The sequence below is a fragment of the Aspergillus foveolatus genome (genome assembly GCF_047715535.1).
Source record: "Aspergillus foveolatus strain CBS 279.81 unplaced genomic scaffold BDW70scaffold_5, whole genome shotgun sequence".
Taxonomy (NCBI): domain Eukaryota; kingdom Fungi; phylum Ascomycota; class Eurotiomycetes; order Eurotiales; family Aspergillaceae; genus Aspergillus; species Aspergillus foveolatus.
This window is the reverse complement of record NW_027396069.1, coordinates 651,206-675,102: the sequence shown is the minus strand read 5'-3', so window position 1 is coordinate 675,102 and position 23,897 is coordinate 651,206. Positions and strand designations below refer to the sequence as shown.

Below are 23,897 nucleotides of genomic sequence, written 5' to 3'. Positions count from 1 at the left end.
ATTGTCGTCCCCAGTATCTACAATAGTTACAGTATCTACCACTTCCAACTACGTTTAAGCTCTGAGCTTCGACTCTTTGTTGATCTTTGATAGTCTGCCTGTAGCTATAGGAAACATCTCTTTCAGTGAGTCATAGATAATAATAAATAATAACCGCGTGGCTATTCCAAGCGCGATCCTGGCTAACGCAGCAACAGCTTCATCCATCCATTTCATGTCTTCCTTTTTCACCTCCGATTTCTTTTCTTCTCCATCTCCTCGATTTTTTTTTATACTTGATCCTTGTTGCTCGCTTTTGTCTCTTATATTGGTTTAATGATCAACTCCTAGAACTATCCCCTACTGCTTCTTTGCTGCTGTTGTGCGACCTGTTACGACGCTGAACACTCACCGACTCGTCGAGGACCGTTCGATGCTCTGCCTGGATCTGTCTGATTTGTCTGCCTCCAGCACGACCTGTTGAAATTTTTCCTCCGGATCTCCTTCGAGCACTGCCCAGTACATATTCGCTTTTCTTTTCTTTTCTTTTCTTTTTTGTGGCTACCTAAAGGTCTGCTCCGAGTTTTCCCTCTGAAACCCTGTCCGCCGGGTATTCCGCCGCGATAATTTCTTATGGCCGTCGCCTTCCCAGCCCCCTCAAGATTTCAAGTCGTCCAACCCCGTCCGGCCTTCTCGAAATCCTGGGTTGTGCTGGATGGCCATCTCCATTGCAGACAGCTCCAATAGCTCGCCCAGGTCGTCTCTGGCCTTCTTGCTGGACCCGGACAAGGTCGAGCCGCCGCGTCCCAAGCAGAGCATGTGGCATCGCCTGGGTCTTCGGCGATGGCTTGGCCGCGATGACCGAGATTTTCATTCTCGGTCCCCTGCGAGTGCGAGCAACGAGTCTTCACCCCCCGCGTCCAACGATCGTTTCAAAGGCAACAATACTCCGCCCAAATCACACGACAACCTCACGCGCCGCCTATCGAGAAAGGTCGGTGTTGGCCTTCCCCGATCCACGACTTTCAAGAGACAAGAATCCGAGCGGCGAGACCGCCTCTCCCCTGTTGACTCAGAGCCTCGACCGCGGGCTATATCGGCCGACCGTCGTACATTGAGCCTACAGCGGACGAAGTCCCCACAATCTGTCGTGGATCCCAGATTATCCGCTCCCGAGATTAACTGGCCGCGCGACGAGACGGACCCAGACCCGGACCCCTCAATAACCAAGGACGACGAGCCTCCGGCACCAAATGAGGAGACTACCCAGGATAACGATGTCAGGTCGGAATGGGACCACTACCCCGAGGTGACGGATACTCCCGAGGGATATCCTGTTGATAGTGTCGACATGGAGTTGGATCGCCGGTGGATTCTCAACCTGAGTATGCACTTTCGAGACCGCTCAGAGAGGGAAAAATTTTTCGTCACCTATGCCGAAGCCGCCAACAGATGGCGCCGCGTTACCATATCCTGCGACTACCGGGACGCCGAACCTGAATCTCTGGAGCAGGACCTGAAGGAATTACGGTACCAGCGCGACAAATGCGCCCGCATCTACGAGTCCATACGCGAATCGCTCCCCGAGATTCAGTTCTACGACACTGTCACGAACCTGAAATTAGAAACACGCGACGGCCGTCTGCATGTTCATGTCACTGAAGACGTGAATGAAATCATCCCTTATCCTCCCATCTCGAGTATTGGCCATTTACCGGAAGCCCGACTCGTTCCCGAACGTTGGTTGCACTTTGAGGCGCATCTGTCGGGATTTGTATATAATGTAAGACTGGGCGACAAGTCGTTTATCAAGAAAGAGATCCCGGGTCCGGATACCGTCGATGAATTCTTATACGAGATTAACGCCTTACATGCGCTTCAAGGAATCCCGAATGTGATCCAGGTGGAGGGAATTGTGGTAGATGACCGACAAGAGGTTGTCAAAGGGCTTCTTATTAGTTTCGCCGAAAAGGGAGCCTTGGTGGATATTTTGTATGAGTACCGTGGAACGATCTCTTGGGAGCGACGGGAACGTTGGGCCAGGCAGATTGTACAGGGGCTATGCGAAATTCACGAGGCAGGCTATGTACAAGGGGACTTTACCTTGTCGAACATTGTGGTCGACGCCAACGATGATGCGAAAATCATCGACATTAACAGACGAGGTTGTCCGGTCGGATGGGAACCACCGGAGATTGCCGCCAAGATTGAGAGCAACCAACGAATATCGATGTACATTGGGGTAAAGACAGACCTTTTCCAACTAGGGATGACTCTGTGGGCATTGGCTATGGAGGAAGACGAGCCTGAGCGGCAGCGACGGCCATTCGTCTTGGATGGCGACGTCCCCGTCCCGGACTATTATCGGAGACTGGTGTCGATTTGCTTGAGCCCCAGTCCTCGACAGCGGCTGTCGGCCAAAGAACTTCTGGCCCTCTTCCCTCCTGAAACAGGAACATTCGACCAGCTGCCCAGGATGCAACCCCATACAAGCATTGGAGTGGGTCTACACAACGGTGCTTTGCCTTTGTACGACTCGCGCGCTGCATTTTTGTACTCACGCGGCAGGCAGATGGGAAATTTCGCTCATAGCAATACACACATCCCGCAACAGCCACCAATTGACGGTTCCGAGAGCATTCACGCGCCAGGAACTGATAGAACGGTTTCAGATACGGAGGAACAAGAGCAGCGAATGGAGCTGTATGACGAGGCAGTGCAATCGAATGGGTTTAGAAAAAGCGAGTCACTAATCTTCGATGAGCGGAGTTCTGTGGTGGATGACATGGTGCAAACGAGGCTCTCAGCCCGCCCGGAAGACACACCGCAGTCTCGGAGAAGTCCACCGATAGACTATGCTGAGAACGAGTTTGACGTTGACCCTCGCTACCGAAGCTCTTCAACGGACATGACCATGGTTGACCCTACATCCAACGGGGAACCCTTGTCCGATGGACTTGTTGGTGATAAGTCATGGAAAATCTCGTCTGAAAACAGTTCTATCCATTACAATGCCCCGGAGCAGCCAGCTACCACACAAGCCCCTGCCGATATATATCCGGTAGATTCGGTGACCGAAAGCCCGTCTAGTCTGGAGCCACTGCACCCTGTGCCGACGCTCCTGCTATCTTCACTTCCAATCAATCCGGCAGCCGAAAGTCTGGAGCAGGTAATAGTTACAACAGGGGACATCCTGCCACCTTCGAATGTGGCATTAGAAAACACTCAGCAGGCCATTGACCAACCGAGCACTTACCTGAGCGATTCAGTTTTACCAATCAACCCGGCCGCCAAAGCTCTGGAGAGAGCACTCCAGGGGAACGTTGACTCTCAACCACAGTCTAGTATCCAGTCAACTTCTGAATACCCCCAAGATGGTGCCCTTCATCCTCGCCTGAGCGACTCTTCCTTACCGATGAATTCAGTGACCAAACAACTGGAGTCAGTGGACCTTAGCGCGGTAAATCCATCAAACAACCAAAAAGCTGAAGTTGCCCCCGAGTGGCATCAACAAGTCATACAAACCCAAATTCCTGATTCGAGTGTACCTCACCTCTCTGTCAACCCGGAAACCGAATCAACGGCTGATTTGAAACCTGAAGTCGGTACTTCATTCATCCACGGGATTGATTCAACCCAACACACTGAGCAAACTTCCCAAGACCAGAACCAAGGCTTGAGTAACTCACAGTTACCCATCAACCCTGCCACGATAACCTCAGGGGACATATCCAGTGACGACATAGATGCCAGCTTAACTCCCATTGCTCAGTCGATTCGATGCACTCAACAAACCATTCGCGGCCAGAACCAAAGCTCCTTCCTCCGTAACTCTCACCTCCCCATCAACCCAGCCATAACATCGCCAGGGGAAACGATCGGCTATGAGGCAATCATCAAGCCGGGTATCAACGCTAGGTCAACTTCGTACGATCTACCAGTCATCCAAGACAGCAACCAAAATTCCTTCCTCAGCACTTCACGCCTTCCCATCAACCCGGCAGCTAAATGCTCTAATGAAGGGACGTACGACAACACGATGCCTCCAACGACCATTAACGCTCAACCCACCCCAAATTCACGGCATGGCGTCCACGACCGAAGTTTCCACTTAAACGACTCTCATCTACCCATTAACCCAGCATTCACCGACAAAGCTCTACAATCTGTATGACCTATCAGACAACACCCCACCCACCATGTCTTCAAGAAACTTGTTTGATTAAGATCCCAAATTACGTTGGGACTTCCGCGCGGTGTCATCCTGCGCTGTATTCTTATTCCTTACCTACTTGCGTTTCAGCACAATGCAGCGAGCGGGCCTTGACGGCGAAACACGGAGTTTCATTGCTTTTTCCCTACTTTAATTGTTTTGGGCCTATATGTTTCTTGTTTTTCGTTTCCTACCTTGTCGAAGTTCAACTGCGGCCGTCTCTCAAATGCATAAAATTCGATTGATACGCTACTCCCGTCATCTTAAAGCACCTACCCTAGCATGATTCAGGCGAGTTCAATTCATTGAGCATTAGCGGGCAGATTTGAGAAATTCGCGCCTTCTTGGGTCTCAACTGACTGCATTTTCCAGCTTTTACCGTTTATTCCAGTTTTTTATCTTATCCCTCTTCTTTGCCTTTTTTCCTCATGACGATACACGAATGAAATGGATGGATTCTTTGCTTTTTCTTGGCCTTACTTCGCTTTCTTACTGTCCGTTTACTGTGGTAGTGTCCCTAAGGGGTATTTTTCTTATTTCTTTTGTTCCCCCGTCAGCTCCTGTTTTCCTTCTCCGCCTCGGGCTCTTGCATGCGCACCTCGTCAGATTTTCGTATATTGATTGATTTACCTGTTGGTTGGACCCGGCATTTAACTACTTGAGTACTACCCTATCCGTCTACCATTCTTAGCAGTGACTGTATTAATTTAAAAGGATTCTCTCTTGGGTAACTTAGATTTTGCATCTACAGTACATCTGACATATTGGTTACTGAATATATGTTTATCTTTTGTATAGTTCATGCAGAGTCTCGAACTAGAAGCAGCGTTGTAACTAGCCAAGTATTATTAATCCCTCAATAAACACTCCTCAAAACTCCTCTGCCACGGCCCAGCATCGCCCAAGCCCCGTCCAATCAGCACAATCTTGCACTGACTCCTGCGATCAGAGTCCTCCGCTGCTGAGCTGGATTTTGTTGGAGTGGCCTCGTCGCGGATCTCGAAAACTTCGCGCACAGCCTGAATAATTTTGCTCGAGCCGTCAGAGAGAGCGAGAATACCTTTTAGACGGTGGATGTCAAAGCTGGGATTCTGAGCTTCAGAGCCAGACGGGAGTGGGAGCGTTGAGTCCCAGAGCACCGAGCGCAGCCAGACGTCTACGAGGGGGATTTTGGAATGGTGCAGGGGCGGATGGGTTAGGACTATTGTTGAGATAGACTTATTGTATATATTAGTCTTTTGTCGGTATTATGTTACTGGATGGACGTACCGGATCAATATGACTGTGCCCCTTCTGGCTGAAATCCAGACTATCGAGATGATCGTACGCATGTAGATCCAGGACTACGCCCTCAATCTGAGGCGTGCGGCTATGATCTGTGACATGGATCTTGGCGGCGCCATTGATGGCTGTTACTCGGTCCCGGACATGCTCTAGCTCTTCCGCTGTGACAAGGTCCGTCTTATTAAGGATGATCACGTCCGCGTGGGAGATCTGCATATGTGCCATGGACAGGACTGGTCCAGAGTGATCGTGATCGTGGTCGTGATCATGACCGTCTTCGCGGTCCTCGACAGCAACTGTTTCCTCCGGCGTAGGTTCGTCAAGCAGGTGGAGAATGTTCTTAGCGTCGACGAGGGTGACAATTCCGTCAAGGTAGATGGAGCTGCCGAGATTGTCGTCTACCCAGAAAATTGGGGCAATATTTCCGGGGTCTGCCAGACCCGTGGTTTCGAGCAGAATGTAGTCGAATGTACCGCGGCGTTCCATGAGAGACTCGATGGCCATTACCCCGGAGTCTCTGCAACCTGATCTAAACACCACTGCGTATCCCCCTAGGGACAAAGATGGGAACTTACTTGACTGAACAGCAGATGCAGCCGTTTCCGACTTCGAGCCATTCGGTTACCTCTTGTCCGTCTTGGTTGACTGTCATGGGTTTTTCGATGTCCGTTGCTGCCGATATGAGTTTGAGTTTGCCAATCGGCTTAAGCGATAGGAGACTTACAGTCCCCAAATTCTAATCTCACGTTAGCAGGATGCCTGTATGGACAGCTGTTGCGGATGACATATACCGTTCATTATCACAGCGATCTTCTTGCCATGCTTCTCACTGAGGATGTAGTTGAGCAGCGTCGTTTTACCGGCGCCCAGATAGCCTGACAGAGCATGGTGTCAGTCATTGTGTAATGTGGCACCTGCCAAAATATTGAATGGATCTACAGTATGTTCTTCGTACCCGTCACCAGCGTAATAGGCACGCGTTGCTGCGGGGGCAGTTCCGCAGACGATGACTGAAGCTCAGACTTTGGGAGCTGGGAAACATCCACTAAATCAGGGGGAGCATCATCGTCTTCCATTTTGAGGCAATGAGCTGGCCACTACAAAGTTGAAAAGTGGTACTACTGTGTCTGCAGCAGCAAAGTACACAGAAGCCGGGCAGTTCTCGACCTCACCTGGGCCTGGGCAAACCAATGACGTTACCAAGAGGGGAAGGAGAAAGGGCTAGGGCTGCGAGGGTCATGGGTCATTCACCGCCCGGCAGTTCCCGAGTTTATCTTCACTCACCTAGAGAGCTAACGTAGCTCCATTCAGTTGGAGAAGGCTGGCTCCGTCGGGTCTGTCTGCTGCTTCACTCTGCCGTGCTCTCTCCCCCTTGCTCCTTGTCCTTCCGTCAGTCGCTTTGATATATTTCTCCCACAGTCACATTCCTGACTATGACTACTGCGGCAGTATCCCCGTCAAGCTCTCCACGACTGCCCAGTCCTCCTCCGTTCACAGAGGTGCAGATTGGACCCCAGTCCCCCTCTGTGGGAGAGTCATTCGGCGCAGAGGCGGATTTACAACTTTTGGGTGTCTCGCCGGGCGCAGATGATGGACCTACAAGGAGGATCCGACCGGGCTCGAAAAGCAGCGAGATGGCCGCTGGTCCTCCGCTAATTCCCCTTTCGCAGGTCAGTAAACAAGTCGGTGCCCAATCGCCTCGGGATCCCCTAGCCTACTGACACGGATGTGCTTCTGTACAGCTTGACTCCTCTTTCCAACTCCAAGAGCATCTGAAGGCGCTCTACAACCATCACACGCGGCCTGAGGACTCTGACACAGTTGTTCCAATTCAACGAGAGGTTGCCCGCCAGCTTGCGGAGCCGCCAGAAGGTGTTGAGCGATCACTATGGCTGTACGAACTCTGCCGCTTCTTAACCATGAAAGTTAACAATCTCATCATCGCCTTCTTCGCCGAAAACCCTCCCTGCTCCGCACAGACCTGCCCCGAGATGCGAGCGTCCGAATGGCAGTACCTTTGCGCCGTTCATGATCCACCCAAGGCCTGCTGCGCCATTGACTACTGCTGTCACACACTCGATTGGGCCACCAATATTCTTACCTCGCCGAAACACTTTCCAAGCAGGCTCACCCTGGGATCGGAGTCTGGAGGCGGACCGCAGGCAGGCCTGAGGCATCTCACCAACATCTTCCGAAGGCTATATCGCATCTTCGCGCACGCTTGGTTTCAGCACCGAGAAGTATTCTGGCAGGTAGAAGGTCATGACGGGCTTTATATGTTCTTCAAAACTGTTTGCGACGTTTACCACCTTATTCCGGAGGACAACTATACTGTGCCTCCTGAAGCGGAGGGGGACGAGGCGCATCAACCACAGAATGTGCAGGAACAGGGCGACGGCCGTCGATTGACAATCCTGCGCAAGGACAATGAATCATTACTACCTCCTCTAAATCAGGTTGAGCCTGCGTCGATAAGCACTGGTGCCACCACTCGACGACACAAGTCTAGCCCTTCCATCGGGTCGCGCGTCACAACAATCAGCGAGAGCGCCGAGGACAACGAAGAACAACCACAGCAACCACAGCAACCGCCATTGGAGGTAGCGTTACCCCAACAGCAGTTGCCTTCTGAACCTTCTAGCGAATCGCCGGGTGAGCCTGTCGACTCTCCTACTCAGAGTGCCGAATCTCAGGTCACCGTTGCCGAGGTTGAGCCGGAAGATAAGACCTCGGAGGCCGCTGAGGAGTCTTCAACAGTACAAGAACCGGACGAGAATCCGCACTCGGACATCGTTAAAGAAGAACCTCCTGCTGTAACTCCGGAAGACGCGAAGCCGGGAGCCACTTCCGAATCTGACCCGGCAGCCACAAAGCCGGAGCCAGGGCCAGAAACTGAGCCGGATACGAATTCCGAATCAAGACAGAAGGAAGAGGAGCCTGTCAAAAAAGACTGATGGCTGCCATGTGGAAACCAAATTATCCCTTAACGTGACGAACGGCGCTCAAACTACGATTGCAATATGCGCTTTCCATTAGGTGGTCGACGTTTTTTGGGTCGTCCCAAGATTTATAATTCGTGTAATATACTTTTCTACAGAATTAATAATGATACCCATATCTGTTGTACAAGCAACCAACAAGTGGAGGGCTGGTAATCTTGTGGGATAGTTCCTCCGCCTTTTCCACCGTTCTCCGCATCACCTCCAACCCACCAACACCTAAACTCTTCTCCGCATTAAAAAGTCCACGCCTGCAATTTGATCTCCCATATCTGTTCACGAATATACATTAGATAAATGTCCACCGAACCTTCCTCAGAACCATCCATGCCTCTCCCGAAAGGCCTCCCAATTCATTTCGGCCCCTTCCTCGTCACCCCACAGGTCCGTTTCACCCTACCCCAACTCCTCTCTATACCACCGTCTAACCTTTTTTTTGTCAACAGGTCTTCCACACGACGCCGCTAAGCTTTGCCCTTGTAAACCTGAAGCCTATCCTCCCCGGCCATGTCCTAGTCTCCCCACGCCGAGTCGTCCCCCGCGTCTCCGACCTAACACCGCCCGAGGCAGCCGATTTATTTTTAACAGTGCGGCGTGTCGGCCGAATGGTTGAGCGCGTTTACGGGGCGTCTAGTCTGAATATTGCGATTCAGGATGGCGCTGAGGCGGGGCAGAGCGTGCCGCATGTGCATGCGCATATTATTCCGAGGAAGAAGAGGGATTTGAATAGTACGGATGAGATTTATGAGAAGTTAGATGGGGAGGAGGGGGATTTGATGCGGGGACTCAAGGGAAAGCAGGGGAATAATAGGGAGAGGTTGCGGGTTGATGATGAAGAGAGGTTTGCGAGGGACCCGGAGGAGATGGAGGCGGAAGCACTCATGTTGGCGCGGGAGATGGAGAAGGAGCCTCTTGATTGAGTGCATTTGAATGTATGGTCATGACTGGTAACTTCTAGGGCCACGGAAATTATGGCTTTACAATACCAATCCCTCTGTTTGGGTTAAGGGGAGTGCGCTGCAACCGTGCTCGAGAAGCGGAAAGTTATTCTAAATTTTGGCTGGTCTGGGTGCGTGGAAGATATAGCTTTCCTTTTGCTGTGTTCCATATCTAATCGTGCTGGTAGGTATCTAATCAACGTCGACAGTACAACGCCTCTAAACAAGTGAATTGAAAAAGAAGATGCATTATCGTCAGACATTTCACCGTCACCGTTTCACTCATGCATGCATGAGACTCATGGAAGGATCATGGTCCCGTTGGTACTCTCAAAGGTTCCTATTTATTCCGTGGCTTCAGATGTTGACTCCTGCTGCTGCCGTGACTTCCATAGCGCCTTTCGCTCCTCGATTACTGTCGCAGCCCATTCCTTGACTTCAGGAAGTTGAATTCGCTTCGCAACACCCAGGAACTCATTCAGGTCAATCTCATAACTCCGCTCATATTCAATCATCTGCAGCAAAAGCTCCATCTTATCAACGTCGTGCACGAACTGCGCTTCTAGCGTCTCATTCGCTTCGTATTCGTTGAAAACAGCCAGGATACCGTCGCCGGCAGAGACTCCACTCGGCACATTGCGCAACAGAGTGTTGGCGATATATTCCATGACAGCAGCTTCCCGACGGGCCTTTTCGTCCTTCTTAATTGGGTCATTGGGAGTGATATCGCCAACGAGCGACTCGGCCATATCATGAACAAGAGCCATCTTCATACAGCGGGGAAGGTCTAGGCGGGCGGCGAGAGAAGGGGGGGCGAGCATGGTCATCATCGACATGCGATACATGTGATCGGAGATGGACTCGCCGTCGTTGATGTTGAACCGGCGCCACCCCTCGCGTTTAGTCGTCTTTAATCGCTCGAGGAGATGAAAGAATGGGACTGGAGAGGTGGAGTTTTCTTCAGGAGGGTGAGGGAGAGTGGATAGGACTGTTTCTCATCAGCAATGGCAAGGAAACTGCTTGTAAATTAGACCTGAACGGACCGGACTGGGGGGTCCAGAGGGACTGTTCGAAGGGGTGTTGGGAGCCCATATTATAAAGTTAACTGGGATAATATCAAGTGGACGGAGGGGGAGGGCTTAGGCAGCAGGAATGAATGTTCAGAAAAGACAGAAATAAGTAATAAAAGAGAGGACTGGAGGCAAGAAGTGAGTGAGGATGGTGTGGAGAAGAAAAGCGAAAACGAGTTGACTGCGGAACCAAACAATGAACCATGGCCGCCGCTTCCTCTCCACTGTAAACAACCCCTTTGACAACCTCTATCTACTTCACGCTCCTTATCTGAAGGTAGGCAATCACTCATCCTCTCTGACATCACTGACCAACAAACAGAAATGCAAGCGTCCAAAAATCCCCGACCGAAACCCTCCAATTGGCCTCCTCAATCTTTCCACACCGTCCTGATCCGCAATCTCCAATTATTGGAGCTCGACCAACTTGAAGACTGGCCCGGCATTACACCACGCACTCTCTTGCCCACGTCCCAGAACCAGCGCCAGCGCGTCAAAGCTATTGAATGGATCTTGTTTCGATTGGTCGCGCTTTGGGATCCAGAGACAGCTCGCGATGTAGGTACACTCTTCCGCTCATACCGCTGCTCCTGAAGAACCCGAAGAGCTGATGGATCGATGCCCACCACATTAGAAACTCCGCCCTTTCTTCCCACCACTGGAGCCTCTGCAATCTGTGAACCTAAGGGCTGCCCTCTACCGCATTCTGTCTGATCTAAAAAAGAATGGAGATCTGGGCCGCGAGACCATCCTCCGCAAGTCCATGCTGGACGACTGCAAGGGCGAGAAATTCGACGAGCTCCTAGCTGTCTTCTCTACCAACGTGCTACGGAGGAAGATCTCGACCCGCAATCCGGCAATCGACTTATCACTGGCCTCCGGCCTGACACGGCAAGAATACTCGCGCCTTCTACCGCTGATTCTTGCTCATCGGGCATCGCTGAGTACAGTCAGCGAGCGCCGAGAGCGTGTTCGTGATACCCATGAGAGATTCTCGCAGTTGTTGGACAGAAAGAAGGAGGAACTCGACACCCGGTCCGCGTCTGACACCCATGCCATCCGAGTACGGGACACTGACATGGAGACACTTGCCCACGAGACGAGAGCTAATTGGCAAGGATGCGTGGAATGGGCTAACGCTCTACTGTACGGGGGCCATAGTAGCAGCCGAGACGCCTTCTTGGAGCTCCCATTTGATAATGCATGGTCCCAAGCCATGGCATCTACATTTGATAAACTCCGCACCACCTCAACCCGCTCTGATCTGATACTGGATCTCGAGACCCGAGTCTCGCGACAGCGAGCACGTCTACAACATTGGTATCGGTACTCAGATTCACTTAAGCGTTCAGGATCGACATCACCAGCAAAGCCTGCAGTCACGAACAAGGCCCCTCAATTGATCTTCCGGGACCACCAGAGCCTCACCGTTGCCAGCATCTCCAAGGCAGTACGGCAGCCTGTAAACCGAGGGCCTCCTAACGTCGACGATCAAAATACCTTGCACTCCCTCTCCAAAGCAATGGAGCGTATAAATGGCGTTTCGAATCAGCGACAGAGCTCGCCGACCTCCATTTCCGAGCTAGAGCCAGAGCCCAAACCGAAAACATCAAGGTCACATCCACCCATCGAAAGACCTGAAGTTCTCGAACCACCTACCGGATTTAACGCTTCCGACTGCACTGACGAAGAGTCGCTCAAAAAGAGACCAAGAGAAATATTCACCCTCACAGATCGCACCCGCAGATCCATGTCCTTCTTTGAAGGGATCCCCGAGAGCCCTCCACAAGCGGAACCAAACCCCGTCAAAGACTCCACAAATTCAAGCCCAGAAGAAGAAAACTCAGGAGAATCCTACACCCTAGTTGAACGCACCCGGAAATCCATGTCTCTGCTTCCTCCACCCCGTGATCCTCCGCGTCCACCACGACACTCTCGCAAATCCCGCGTCTCCTTCCCCGTAAATCAATTCGAGACGCCTCCAAAGCCTTCTTCTACGTACGATATCCCAAGCCGCGCATCGACCCCAAGGGATGAGTTATTCGAGGAACAGGCTGATTACGCGAGTGTATTCAAGTCTAGGCCGCGTATTGCGTTGAGTCCTGTTGCGTCGCCAGCAGTGCATGTTAATCCGATTGAGGACTTTGATCTTAGCGCGGATGGGAATTTCGGGGAAGGCCATACCAAAGATGATTTGAATTATGCTGCAGTAGGGTCGCCTTTGCGTTCCAGGGGGGGGTGGTGATATTGATTGTCTGTTTTTAGAGCGTAATGAAAACATTTAATACACGGACCACGAGCCTCTAGATATTTTAGTAAGTCCTACCCTGTAACAAAACGCCAGGCCAATATCCATATCTCCAAGAAACCTGAACTCCGAATCAATATCAATGAAAACTGCGTCCTTCCCTAAGTCTTCCTTGAATTCCGCGTGCGTCTGCGCTTCTGTGGTGGAGGGGATATATGCTCTGTATACTCTTCCGGTGACGATTCCTCTTCAAGAACAGGAGACCCGTCTCTGTACAATATCCTCGGAATTCGTCGCACAGGGGGTTTTCTCATTTGCGCCAGCTGACCCTCATCATTGTCATCGTTGTCTCCATCGAGCAGAAATCCACCGCCCGGGCTGGCGTCTCCGGAAAGTGACTCATTTCTGGAAGAGATATTCTGGACCCGTCGCACAGGCGGCTGTCTCTCTTCGATAATTAGATCGCCATCATCATCATGATCATCTCCGAGGAGGAAGCCGCCGCCGCGATCAGCTTCTTGTTCTTCCTCTTCATCTGCAAGGCCTGCTGGGTGTGATTCTTCTGCTGGTGTCTGAGTGTGCCCTCGTGCCTGTGTCGATACCTTCCGGCTAGCAAACGGATTATGCGCATCGGGTAGATGGCCCTCCTCATCCTCTGCATATTCCTCCTGCACACGCTGCGCAATTCGGAGCCCGAACAAGAACTTACGCCAGGTCGCGAGAATCTTCGCTTCAGCCTTTCGCGCTTCCTTGCGTCGTTTCTCCTCGTTATCAGCGCGCCATGCATCCTCGACGAGATCCTTGTTCTCGACCGCGACGACGACGCCCTCGATAACGGGGACGGCCATCTGGCTGCCGAACTCAAACCCCGTCACTGCCTCGGCGTAGTCGATCCCTAGTTTCTTGCAAATACGCGCGGTACCGGAGAAGGGGATGTGTACTGCACCTTCCGGGACCATTCGCGGGACGAAGCAGTCGATGTTGCCGTACTCATTTTTGGGTATAATGCCATCAACGATGGGAGGAGGTATGATTTCCTGCGTTTGTTCGAAGGAGTAAAGGCCCTGGAGGGGTTTCTGGCCTGTGCGGCGGGCTTCTTCGTCGACTTCGCGCTTACGGAGGAGGGTGACGGCGCGGATGGGGACACGTTTGAGGGGTTTCGCCGAGGGTAGTGGCTCGCGGCCTTCTTTGTGCCAGCTTTCGGCGGTTTGACATTTGACTACATCAGAGCGGCGGTAGACGTTTTCAGCTTTGGGGCTTTCTGTTGGCGTAGATGTTCCGTTGCCATTGGCATTTTTCTTCTTGCCTCCTGGGGTAAAGGTACGGACAGGCTGAGCGCCTGGTTTGAGGGCTTCCTCACGGCGAAGAAAGCGCTCCAGAACGAACTCGGAGGATGTACGTAAGCTCTGTAGAGTATCAACTGTTTCATTCGTTGGCTTGCTTTTTGTCGGCCGGTTGGGAACCAGATCTTTAGCATCTTCAATGTCGTCCACGGCAGTGCGGTCCTTATATGGACGTTCATAGTTGCGTAGAATGACCCGAAACCAATCCAACGGATCGTCGTCAGGCCCTTTCTTCCCCAGTCGGAAACCCTTGGTCTTTCCAGGCCAGGTCCGCCTCCGCAAATACCGAGTTGTGACATCCTTTGCGGTCTTATCGGCTGAGAATGCAATGACGTAACAAATTACCTGCTTAGCCTTCTCAGCTTTAGCACCGCGCGGTTCAAAAGCTGCTTGGAGCTCTTGGGTAGCTGCCACGGCATTGGGGAGCACCAGAGGATCGACGGAGATGACTTGATGCGTGATCGGAGATACTACTTCGGTCCAGTAGATCGGAAAAGGAAGGTCCTGGTCGTACCGTGGTGCAGCCTTACGGCCACGAGAGGAAGGCTGAGCGTCCTCTTCTTCATCACTATCAAGCAAGTCACCCGCATCTGATTCCACATTTGTATGCTTCGGCTTTGTTTTTGACTTTGGAAAGGTGTGGGCCTCTGCCTTGGTCCATCCGAAGCCTAGCGGTTGCAAACTAGCTACCAGACGAGCTTCGATTGCAATCGCACGAAGTAGCGCCGTGAAAAGCTGCGCGCCGAGATCGCGAGAGCCCTCCATGCGCTCGGCAGCTTGTCGGAACTCTTCGACCCTGGGAATCTTCTCCCCGTACAGCTCAGGGTCATGCTTGTCTTTATGAAAAGAGGCAATCTGGGTCTGCAGCTTGGACATGGGCCGGTAGCCATGTTTCCGCAGACCTGGCGCGGTGATTTTGAATTTGTTCTTCCAGTACGCAGCAAGGATACGCATTAGGTAGATTATGGGATCGCCATTGCTCAGGTCAGGCTGACCGGATTCCTGCCGGGACGAATCCTCCCCCCAGTCGCGTTGCTGCGACTTAACCTGGTGTTTGCTCTGCTTCCCTTTCTTCTTCTGTGATGGCGGATTTTTTGGAGGTTCGGGCGGCTCCAGACCAGATGCTCGGCGCCATTTCTGTATCTCAGCTTGGATTGCAGGGGGTAGCTTCTGTCGCAAGATATCATGGCATTTTGCGTCGTTGATCCAGTCGTTGCGTATGGCATTATGGGCAAGTAGGCACTGCACGTGCAGGCGATGTATTAATATTCGAATCTGGCGTTCAATCTTCGTCGGCGCTTTCTGGCCTTGAAGGATATCTTCTAGGTGCACCTCATTGCGATCTAATGTCAACTCTAGGTTCTCATGGGGAGAGACGAAGCTGGTGGCGGGAGCGGCGGCATGAATGGCATCTTCCCAGTCGACCTCCTCAGAGTCCGTAACATCGGAATTTGAAAGATCCTTCTTATCTTCATTACTGGAATCATTGTCAAGGTCGGTCGGAACGGGTGTTAAAGAAGAGTCGGAGGCTGGTGTTAAAGAGGTGCTGGCGGATGGCGTAGTCACCGCAGTGGTGGCATGGCGATTGGAAGTGGTATTGTGCTCAGAGAACTGGCGTTTGGACGGAATAAAAGGGGGCATCCAGAAGACAGGAAAATTGAAGGTAATGAATCGGAAAAGGATAGAAGAACATGCATTTGAAGGTGTCAATGTGATGAGGAACCGAGGTCTGGAAATGATGAAATCGAGGGACGATCCGGAGGTATTTAAATGATGACAGCTGCCCGTCGTTCAAGTCTCCATCTACAAAACCCGACTTCCCTTTACTCCGCACTAGTTCTACTTTGCACGATGGAAGCAGTCAAACGGTTCTTCTCATCGCCTCGATTCGCTGTCGCTGGAGCCAGCAATGACTCTCACAAGTTTGGTTACAAACGTACGAGCCCTAAGCCTGAATCAAGATGCGGCCTGCATACTGACTCTCTGCTAGTTCTAGCCTGGTACCATCAACATTCTTTGCCAGTGACGCCTCTAAATCCCCGCTCCCCCAGTATTAAACTCTCGCCTTCACATTCTTACGACACCGTCGCATCGCCTCGCCTGCTGTCATCCCCGTCGCAGACTTCGCTGTCGGTGGTGACACCGCCTGCAGTAACACTTCCTCTGCTACAGGAAGCTCACTCTGTCGGGATCCCTGCCGTCTGGTTACAACCGGGGACATTTGATGATGCAGTACTCGACTTTGCGCGGTCGCATTTTGAAGCGGTGGTAGCCGGTGATGGAGGTCGCGGATCGGAGGGTTGGTGTGTGTTGGTGGATGGTGAAGAGGGATTAGAGGCTGCTGGTGTGAACTGGACAAGCCAGAGATTGTAAACCCTAAATACAACGGAGTAGATCTAAATGTTGACAGTTGCTGAGGCAGTTGTGGATTTGGTGGCTGGGATTTGCTGGAGCTCCTCACTATTTGATTTGGGGAAACTCCGCCTTTTCGTTTCTCTTCCTGCAATTTACCATCTCCATCATCTTCGGTCTTTCACCACTCAGTCTACGTCTCATGCATTTATGAATCATCAAGTAATCTAATGGTCCATGATCATGCAAGCTTCATCCTTTCTCTTCGACTCGCCCATCCCTCCGCACCTTGATCTCGTCGGCGCTCCGTCTCCTCTCTTCCAAGTCCCCCCAACGCCCTCAGCATCTTCCGCTCTATATCGCTCCATCTCCATATCCCAGCGTAAGCGGTCCCGTCAAGCTCAGGATAATAGCCGGGTGGATGTATTTCAGACGCCTCATCGGCCTCCACCGCCGGTGAATTGTTACTTCGAGGACCCCGAAGAGGCTTATGATCACGAGGACCATGATATTCATCGTCCCAGTCGCTATCGTGACTACCCCCGAACGCCTCTCGACGCAAGTATCACGGATTCGGTTGATGATTTCCGTCGCAAACGATGCCGTCGTGAAGACCCCTCCTTGGTCATCGCTGCCTCGCCCTCCGGTATAGACGAGAAAGCCGCGGCGCCCGAGCACATAGCGACCGAAGCCAGGCCGTTCCGATGGAGCCAAGCCGTCCTCACTATGGTAGGAAAGGTCTGGGATTTTTGCTGGTCTGGGCCTTTTCGCGGATTCTATGCTGGTGGTGGCCGAGGCTATTCGCTCGACCCTCCACAACGTACACCCGAAGAAGTCCACCCACACCGTCGCTCATCCACACCCTACCCTGTCACTATTCCTCCCCGATCTTCATCATTGTCGCCTCCACCTGCCGAAAAAAGAGCTGTCTCCGTTCCCGGTGAGTATCCGCTTGATGCTGGAGACGATGCCCTCCGTGGGAGCTGGGTCATGGTTTCCGCAAACGAAGGCACCTCAAGTTTTAAGACGCCTTCTGCTCGCTCCCATGCACGTAAAAGCCACGCACCTCGCCGTGTGGTTCATCGCCGCAGTCCATCTAGACGGACGCTCATCCCACACCCTCCCTTCTCCGCGCCTGCAAAACCACGCGAAAGTCCAGTCTCGGTAGAGACTCAGCGCTACCTTGCTAAACAACGGCGGTTAGAGCGCGAAGAGGACGCAAGCTTGCAACGCTTGAATCGACAATTACAAGCTATGATAAAGGAAGGAAGACAAGCGCTAGGAACGCGCGTGGAAGTCGAAGATGACTTGGACATGGACCTTGAAGATTGAAATCGCTCTTATACCCTTTCCCGACACTCTTTCTGCCACACTCACTTTGTATTCTTGACTTCTTACTATATCCAGCCCTTGATGACCAATCACGAGACATGATCACGACAACACGCTTTGTCCTTATCTTTATTCTGCATGATAGCCCAGCGATAACTAGCGATAGCAATGACCCTCATCAGATTGAGAATTAACCAGACATCGATACCAAACATACAAGAACTTCTTTCTTCCACCTAGCGCATCCTATCCGATCTCAGCAGAAGGATGTCCATCTCACTCACTTGCTCAGTCCTGATTTGCTCAATTCCGACAACAGAGGGACCTTCGCCTGCGAAAGAGCGCCCCCAATCCCACCAGCATTTGCCAACATGTCAAATGCAGTCGCTCCTTGAAGCTGACGGGCAACGTTCGGCGTGCTCTGTTCGTACCTCATGAAGTTAGCCCTAACCTAGAAAGAAGTGTAGAATATCTAAATAAAAGCAATACACACCGATTGCACCGGTGCCGCAAACCCACTGGCAATGAAAAATGGGAATATTAATGTAGGTAGGGAAACCTTCATTTTTCTTCTATTATATGTCGTGGGTGGTTTGGTTGTGGTTGTGGTTGGGTCGTTTCAGTATTGGTAGGAAGGCAGCAAGGGTTTGCGGGCTTTTGCATTTTTATGATTTTCAAAGGCGAACTTGGTTTATAACAAGTGCTATGAAAGGGATAAATCAGCTTGATTACGGCTGGCCCTTGTAAGATAGCAGGGTACGTGCCACGGGTGCCCTGCATTCTTTCTGCGTTGCATGCCTTGCTTTTGCATTTTTATTCTTCACGTTCAGTCAGGTTTCGGGCGGGGCATTTTCATCAAACGCGATTAGGAGCGCGTTCTTGGACTAAGAGGAAGAAGAAGAGGTAGTCGTAACCGGACCATCGGTTAGATCATTCCCTGACGTGTGTAGTATATCTATGGTTGGCTTGCATTCAAAAAGGCGAAGGAATACATAGGCCAGGGCTCTTAATACGAGCATGTAGTATAACCAAGCACTTGAAAATGGAATGATAACAGCTTGTCAACTATATAAAGCACTCAATGTCTGTTCACATACACAGGATCACTGGTTATCGTATGGCAATCCAGACGCCTTTCTAATGGCACCATAAACACCCGCAATATCCCCCTTCTCCCCTTTTTCCTCCTTGACAACCTTCAAAAGGTCGTCCGTCACCTTAACACTAGGCAGAGTCATCCCCGCTCCTTTAGCAAGATCAGCAGCATGTCTCAGGTCCTTCCTCGCTAGGTCAACCGCAAACAGCGGCTCCTCTCGCTTAAAGTACTCCCCGGTCGCCATGCGCTCTGCATACTTCGCAAAGGGGCCAGGGAACATGGTAGTAACCCACTGCTGGTACACGTCGGTACCTAGGCCCGACTTTTCAGCAGCAACAAGGCCCTCAGCCAGCGTCTCCACGGTGTTCAAAATGAATGTGTTTCCTAGCACCTTGAGTAGCGAGGCGCGGCCAACATCTTTCTCCGCCTCGGGACCTACATCCAGAACAGCTTTGGAGGTGACGCCTTCAAGGAAGGGTTGGATGCGGTTGATTGCCGCCCGGGAACCTGCAGGGACGACAACCATCTGGCCTGCATCTGCGGCGTTGGGAGCACCGAAGACAGGGCAGGCGATGAATGTCGTGCCCTTCGAGGAGAGAGTCGCGTGAATGCGGCGCGATGTGTCTGGGTGGACAGTGGAGCAGTCGACAATGATTTTACCCTGGAGGTCGAGGGAGTCATCTGAAGTGATGGTGTTTATGATCTGATCGAGAGCAGAGTCATCGCCGACGCAGATAAAGGCGATGGATGCGTCCTTGACGGCTGCGGGGAGAGATGAGACTGCGACAGCCGCTTGGGGTTTCTCGGCGTTAATGGACTCTGCGAATGCGCTTGCCTTGGAAGTCGTTCTGTTGTAGAGAATCAGGGGTGTCTTCTGGGGCCCTTTCAAAGCGATGTTGCGGCTCATTCCCTTGGATCATTTGTGAGCTGTGGTTTCTAATTGATGAGGGGCACGGTGACTTACACGGCCGATGTTCCCCAGGCCAATCCAGGCGACGGTTTCGGATGCCATTTGTCCTGAGTGATGCTGAATGGTTCCTAGGTTGGAATTGATGAATATATCTGGTTGGTTGTTGAGGAGGGATGTCGAGAGGCTATGCAGTTGTTATAAGTATGCCGCGGTTCAGATATTAACCGGTTGCTTACCAAAAGAGAGGGCCTTCGAAGTTGACTCACGAGTGATCCTTTCTCCACTCTGCCCTGGCCTAGAAGCTTGATTCCTGAGTTACGTATTTGTCCCACTAGATTATTAGCCTACCTTTACATCTGTATGTGCCATGGTTGGACCCGGGCTTAGGTATCGCGGAGACTAGGCTATGGCAGGTTTGGTGCGGCCCCCTACTCCTGCCGACATCGTCCGAAGCTTTACACCGAACGAACTATACAGCTAGAGCTCTACTTTTGCTGAATAATAGGAGGTCACTCAACAACGTACATTGTGAAGCAAGCCCATCCCAGTACCTGCAGATACCCGAAGAAAAATGCCCCATCTCTATCTTTCTATCAATTCGAGAAGCTTCTCATATGCCACGACTCGTCCGTCCGAGAAGCCGAGCTTTACTGCAATCGTTCTCGCCTTGTCTCGTATAGTGGCTGATTCATTTTTATGCAAGACACAGAGGAGTGCCTTGCCTAGTTCCGGCCCATTGATTGCAGGCGCAGTCATCTTACTTCCCCATACTCCCACCCCCAGGTACTCCACGCGCGCTGCGAAATCGTAGGTGTCGAACCACACGGGTAGGACTATCTGCGGTACGCCAGCCCTAGGTAGATGTTGATTAGCAGGAAGATCTTCTCCCACACAAAATTTCCTTCAAAAACCTTACCGTATAGCCTCGTTATACGAGTTCGCACCTCCATGGTGGACCATACAACAGATCTGCCCGCTCTCGAGAATGCAAATCGGTTCGACAGGGAGCCACTCCTCAATACGCACACGTCCAGCTAACACCTCATTGAAAATCTCCTCGACAGCCTCCGGAATCCAAAACGCAGCTTCCACCTTACGGTCAGGCTTCAATTTCCAGAGCACTTGTATGTCAGGCCGAGCGTCTAGGAGCACGCGCAGACCATGCGCGAACTTTCTCGTCTGGTCACGGTCGAAGCACACGTTTGATCCTAAATTAACCAGAACAGTAGGCCCCCTCGATAACCATTCGGCTAGCTCCGGACACTCCTCATCAATTGGTGCACAGGGGCGCAGGATTGGACCACAGCTTATAATAGAGTCTGGGACGAAGCAAGGGAAGTCGATTTCAGGACGTGAAGCTATCAGCAGAGGTGTTGGATTCTTCGCCAAAGACGCCATGATGGGGTACGGGCCAGTGATACCTTCGGCATGGCGGCGTTCGTCGATGGCTTTGAAGACACGCGAGTTCGCGAATGTGAGTCCGGCGCAAATGGCGAGAAATGCGTTAGGCAGGATGTGTTTCCAGGGTAGGGGAAAAGAATACCCAGAACAGAGACTATCCCACTTGTCAGTGTAAGCCTGCTAATGGGAACGAGTTAGGGCTAGTACATACACCGGAAACTTCCAAAGATTCCCTAGCATCGGCTGCACTACATGATCCTTCACGGTATTCGGGCTCAAAATCGCATACTTACAACCCATAGTCCGACAAGCATCAATTGCCTGAGCGCAAAGAGGTTCAATGACAACAATGCGAGGCCGCACTTCCTTGATGATCTCAATGCACTTATGGTAAACCGCAATGTACTCGTCTCCAGTCCATGGCACCATTACACCACACAGCATGGTATAAGCTTGACGAGCGCCGAAGAAGCCAATGTTGTGGGCGTTGAACCAGCTGCCAGACGAGCTGCTGGATGAGTTACCCCTATTCATCGCTGCCTCGAACATGGTTCGGCCGGGAAGGGTATGAAAGGTTGCAGTTGTGAATGAGGACTGCAGCTGGGTAGCCCGGGCAGCTTGGGCGTTTAGCTTGGACACCTCTGGCTCTAGTTGGCAGAACGAGGCGATGTGGACGTTGTGGGATTGACGAATGAGGAACTCATAAGCGACTGAAAGAATGACTGTAGCTTGTCCTAGTTCTTTGTTGGTTATGAAAAGGACAGTCGGTTTCGCCATTATTCTGGCGTTGAAGTGATGGCGAGAAATGGAACAGTGATGAAGAGAGGTGAACAGATGGATAATGGGAGGATTCAGAAGAAGATTGGAAGGGATTTATAGGAGTAGTAGCAGTGCAGACATGGGATTTCTTTCAGGTTGTTTGAGTGAATAATAAGAGGGGGGAGTCTCAACCAGTCTGAAGTACAATGAGTGAGCCTTTGTTAATAAAACCACATGCCTCTGGTTAGATTAAGCAAAAAGTCAGATAAGAAATATTGCAAAAGAACGTATCCAGTCTCCCACCGCACTATGTGGAAACTCAAGAGTATCATCTCACACAGTATATAAATCAGGAATCAGCATACGAAGCTGTAAGATATTCTCATTGAAGTAAAATATATTCTACTAGCATATCAGACTATATCTTACCTCTATAGGGAAATCCTCAAACAACAAGCTCTATATCTACGAGCAATCGCCAAAGATTTAGCCCATACTCGTAAAGATCACAGCCTTAGGGTAACTCTGTTGCTCCTGAAGCGACTGCTCCACCGTCAAGAGCAGACGAGTGGTGCGAATATGAAGCTCTATATCCCATGTCAGTCTCGGCCCTGTAGTGAAGAAACAGCTTGGAGTACCATCGATCACAATTTCATAGCTTGAAAAGGTCTGGTCGTCACGATGGACGAGCACAGGAAAGTTGGAATCTAGTTTGGTAACCTCGCTGACCCGCAATTTCAGGCCGACATTCTTGTTTTGGTCCACCCAGAGAACTTCACCTTGACTCTCGGGGGGTGTATGAGGTTGTAGGTCCGGCGGACGATTGACCTGACCCTTTAGCCAGTCTTGGAACAGCCTAATCACACCGTCCTCAACATTCACGGCGCTCAGGAGAACATCCGTTCCTGGCAGAACCTTCACCACGTTCACTACAACGCATAGCTGGGAAAAATCTTCAAAGCTTTCGATGCTAATAGGCCGTCGTACTGCGAGTGAGTCCGGATCTTGGCCGGTCAGCCCAGTAGAGAGCCTAGTATCGCATTCAAACACTCACCCAGTGCCACCGCAGCTGAATCCTCTTCTGTCTCTACTGGCTTGAAGATCGAGTAGAGAGTTCCAAGTCTTCCAAGTTGCTGAGCTGTGTCGATGTTCTCATAAAGCGAGCCCTCTCCCTCGTACTTATCACTAAGGCCTGGCGTGCCGAGATATTTACAAAAGACGTGGGGCTCTGTCAGTTTGGATGTCGGGTGGAAACATTCTAGAATCAGTTTATAGTCGGTCAATTGTGCTGAAAGAAGAAGCCGGTAGTGCAGGAGACGTAAAACTAAAGCGTGAAAGCGTTGGGAGACCGTGGCTAGATGGAGGAGCTCGCGGGTACTGAACGGGTGTAGAATCTGAACAAATACCTATCATACAGTTAGGCGCACTCTTATTAGTCTAGATGTCGGAAGTACCTCGTTAGGCAGTGAATAGAGATGCAGTCCCGACGTGGATTCCGCTGCCATTGTAACATGGATGCCTTGCTCACTCTCGCAGTGCGGGGTAGATGTAGGAGGATCGTTTATCTGAACTACTCTGGAAGGGAAATCCTAGAGCTGTCCATGTCCTCATTAGGATTTAGTATCCCTGTCAAAGTGGCCCTGCGGCGATCTGCGACTTATCTCTCCCCGTATGAGTATGGAGGGTCTTGATGACTGTTGATGCCCACACCAACAATTGATGCCCCTCGTGACGTCAATCTAGTGCCTCAGGCTCCAGTCGGCCCGAGTCGGCCAAAATCTTTTCGGCTCCCCCCCGGTGTTCCTGATTCCTTACAAAAAGGGCCAGAGGGTCATAATACCGCTCAGTGCTCAAAGCATCTCCAAGCGTTCAATGTTTGCTTGCTGTTATAGTGCCGTGTGAGCCTGGGGCTTCTTTCGCGTACCGTAACCTCAACAACCGCCAGCGCAAACTCGAGGCCCAGATCCTACTCA

At 51.5% G+C, this 23,897-nt stretch overlaps 11 protein-coding genes across 11 annotated transcripts; 6 read left to right on the top strand and 5 right to left on the bottom strand.

The window, feature by feature from the left end:
• Positions 1–539: 539 nt before the first annotated feature.
• On the top strand, positions 540–4,394 carry BDW70DRAFT_95466 (protein kinase family protein). The gene has a single exon (XM_073745274.1). The coding sequence runs from the start codon at positions 695–697 to the stop codon at positions 4,151–4,153; it is 3,459 nt and encodes a 1,152-aa protein (XP_073599790.1). The 5' UTR covers positions 540–694; the 3' UTR covers positions 4,154–4,394.
• Positions 4,395–4,922: 528 nt separating this feature from the next.
• BDW70DRAFT_95458 (CobW family GTP-binding protein) lies at positions 4,923–6,651 on the bottom strand. The gene is made up of 6 exons (XM_073745273.1): positions 6,432–6,651; positions 6,268–6,351; positions 6,201–6,212; positions 6,052–6,148; positions 5,462–5,993; positions 4,923–5,409 (listed from the first exon to the last, which is right to left on the bottom strand). Exons 1-6 carry the CDS (start codon positions 6,550–6,552, stop codon positions 5,041–5,043), a joined length of 1,215 nt encoding a protein of 404 aa, XP_073599789.1. The 5' UTR covers positions 6,553–6,651; the 3' UTR covers positions 4,923–5,040.
• Positions 6,652–6,676: 25 nt separating this feature from the next.
• On the top strand, positions 6,677–8,581 carry BDW70DRAFT_129207 (Mob1 family protein). The gene is made up of 2 exons (XM_073735571.1): positions 6,677–7,146; positions 7,219–8,581. The coding sequence occupies exons 1-2, from the start codon at positions 6,910–6,912 to the stop codon at positions 8,428–8,430; spliced, it is 1,449 nt and encodes a 482-aa protein (XP_073599788.1). The 5' UTR covers positions 6,677–6,909; the 3' UTR covers positions 8,431–8,581.
• Positions 8,582–8,802: 221 nt separating this feature from the next.
• On the top strand, positions 8,803–9,395 carry BDW70DRAFT_156639 (HIT family protein; the record flags this gene model as incomplete). The annotated part of the gene is made up of 2 exons (XM_073740219.1): positions 8,803–8,859; positions 8,922–9,395. The coding sequence occupies 2 exons, from the start codon at positions 8,803–8,805 to the stop codon at positions 9,393–9,395; spliced, it is 531 nt and encodes a 176-aa protein (XP_073599787.1).
• Positions 9,396–9,547: 152 nt separating this feature from the next.
• Positions 9,548–10,713, bottom strand: BDW70DRAFT_129206 (HD domain-containing protein). The gene is made up of 2 exons (XM_073735570.1): positions 10,457–10,713; positions 9,548–10,401 (listed from the first exon to the last, which is right to left on the bottom strand). The coding sequence occupies exons 1-2, from the start codon at positions 10,503–10,505 to the stop codon at positions 9,758–9,760; spliced, it is 693 nt and encodes a 230-aa protein (XP_073599786.1). The 5' UTR covers positions 10,506–10,713; the 3' UTR covers positions 9,548–9,757.
• On the top strand, positions 10,687–12,728 carry BDW70DRAFT_156637 (uncharacterized protein; the record flags this gene model as incomplete). The annotated part of the gene is made up of 3 exons (XM_073740218.1): positions 10,687–10,709; positions 10,765–11,041; positions 11,118–12,728. The coding sequence occupies 3 exons, from the start codon at positions 10,687–10,689 to the stop codon at positions 12,726–12,728; spliced, it is 1,911 nt and encodes a 636-aa protein (XP_073599785.1).
• A 164-nt stretch (positions 12,729–12,892) lies between these two features.
• Positions 12,893–15,715, bottom strand: BDW70DRAFT_147670 (Rad4 family protein; the record flags this gene model as incomplete). Its single annotated transcript, XM_073738752.1, has 2 exons — positions 12,893–14,976; positions 15,025–15,715. 2 exons carry the CDS (start codon positions 15,713–15,715, stop codon positions 12,893–12,895), a joined length of 2,775 nt encoding a protein of 924 aa, XP_073599784.1.
• A 179-nt stretch (positions 15,716–15,894) lies between these two features.
• Positions 15,895–16,581, top strand: BDW70DRAFT_95440 (CoA-binding protein). The gene is made up of 2 exons (XM_073745272.1): positions 15,895–16,010; positions 16,065–16,581. The coding sequence occupies exons 1-2, from the start codon at positions 15,926–15,928 to the stop codon at positions 16,445–16,447; spliced, it is 468 nt and encodes a 155-aa protein (XP_073599783.1). The 5' UTR covers positions 15,895–15,925; the 3' UTR covers positions 16,448–16,581.
• Positions 16,582–16,587: 6 nt separating this feature from the next.
• Positions 16,588–18,209, top strand: BDW70DRAFT_129200 (uncharacterized protein). The gene has a single exon (XM_073735569.1). It carries the CDS (start codon positions 16,664–16,666, stop codon positions 17,756–17,758), a length of 1,095 nt encoding a protein of 364 aa, XP_073599782.1. The 5' UTR covers positions 16,588–16,663; the 3' UTR covers positions 17,759–18,209.
• Positions 18,210–18,861: 652 nt separating this feature from the next.
• Positions 18,862–21,942, bottom strand: BDW70DRAFT_147668 (uncharacterized protein; the record flags this gene model as incomplete). Its single annotated transcript, XM_073738751.1, has 5 exons — positions 18,862–19,764; positions 19,819–19,881; positions 20,389–20,617; positions 20,681–21,319; positions 21,377–21,942. 5 exons carry the CDS (start codon positions 21,940–21,942, stop codon positions 18,862–18,864), a joined length of 2,400 nt encoding a protein of 799 aa, XP_073599781.1.
• Positions 21,943–22,286: 344 nt separating this feature from the next.
• On the bottom strand, positions 22,287–23,692 carry BDW70DRAFT_129194 (F-box protein). The gene is made up of 4 exons (XM_073735568.1): positions 23,379–23,692; positions 22,979–23,330; positions 22,563–22,928; positions 22,287–22,511 (listed from the first exon to the last, which is right to left on the bottom strand). The coding sequence occupies exons 1-4, from the start codon at positions 23,427–23,429 to the stop codon at positions 22,411–22,413; spliced, it is 870 nt and encodes a 289-aa protein (XP_073599780.1). The 5' UTR covers positions 23,430–23,692; the 3' UTR covers positions 22,287–22,410.
• Positions 23,693–23,897: the final 205 nt, after the last annotated feature.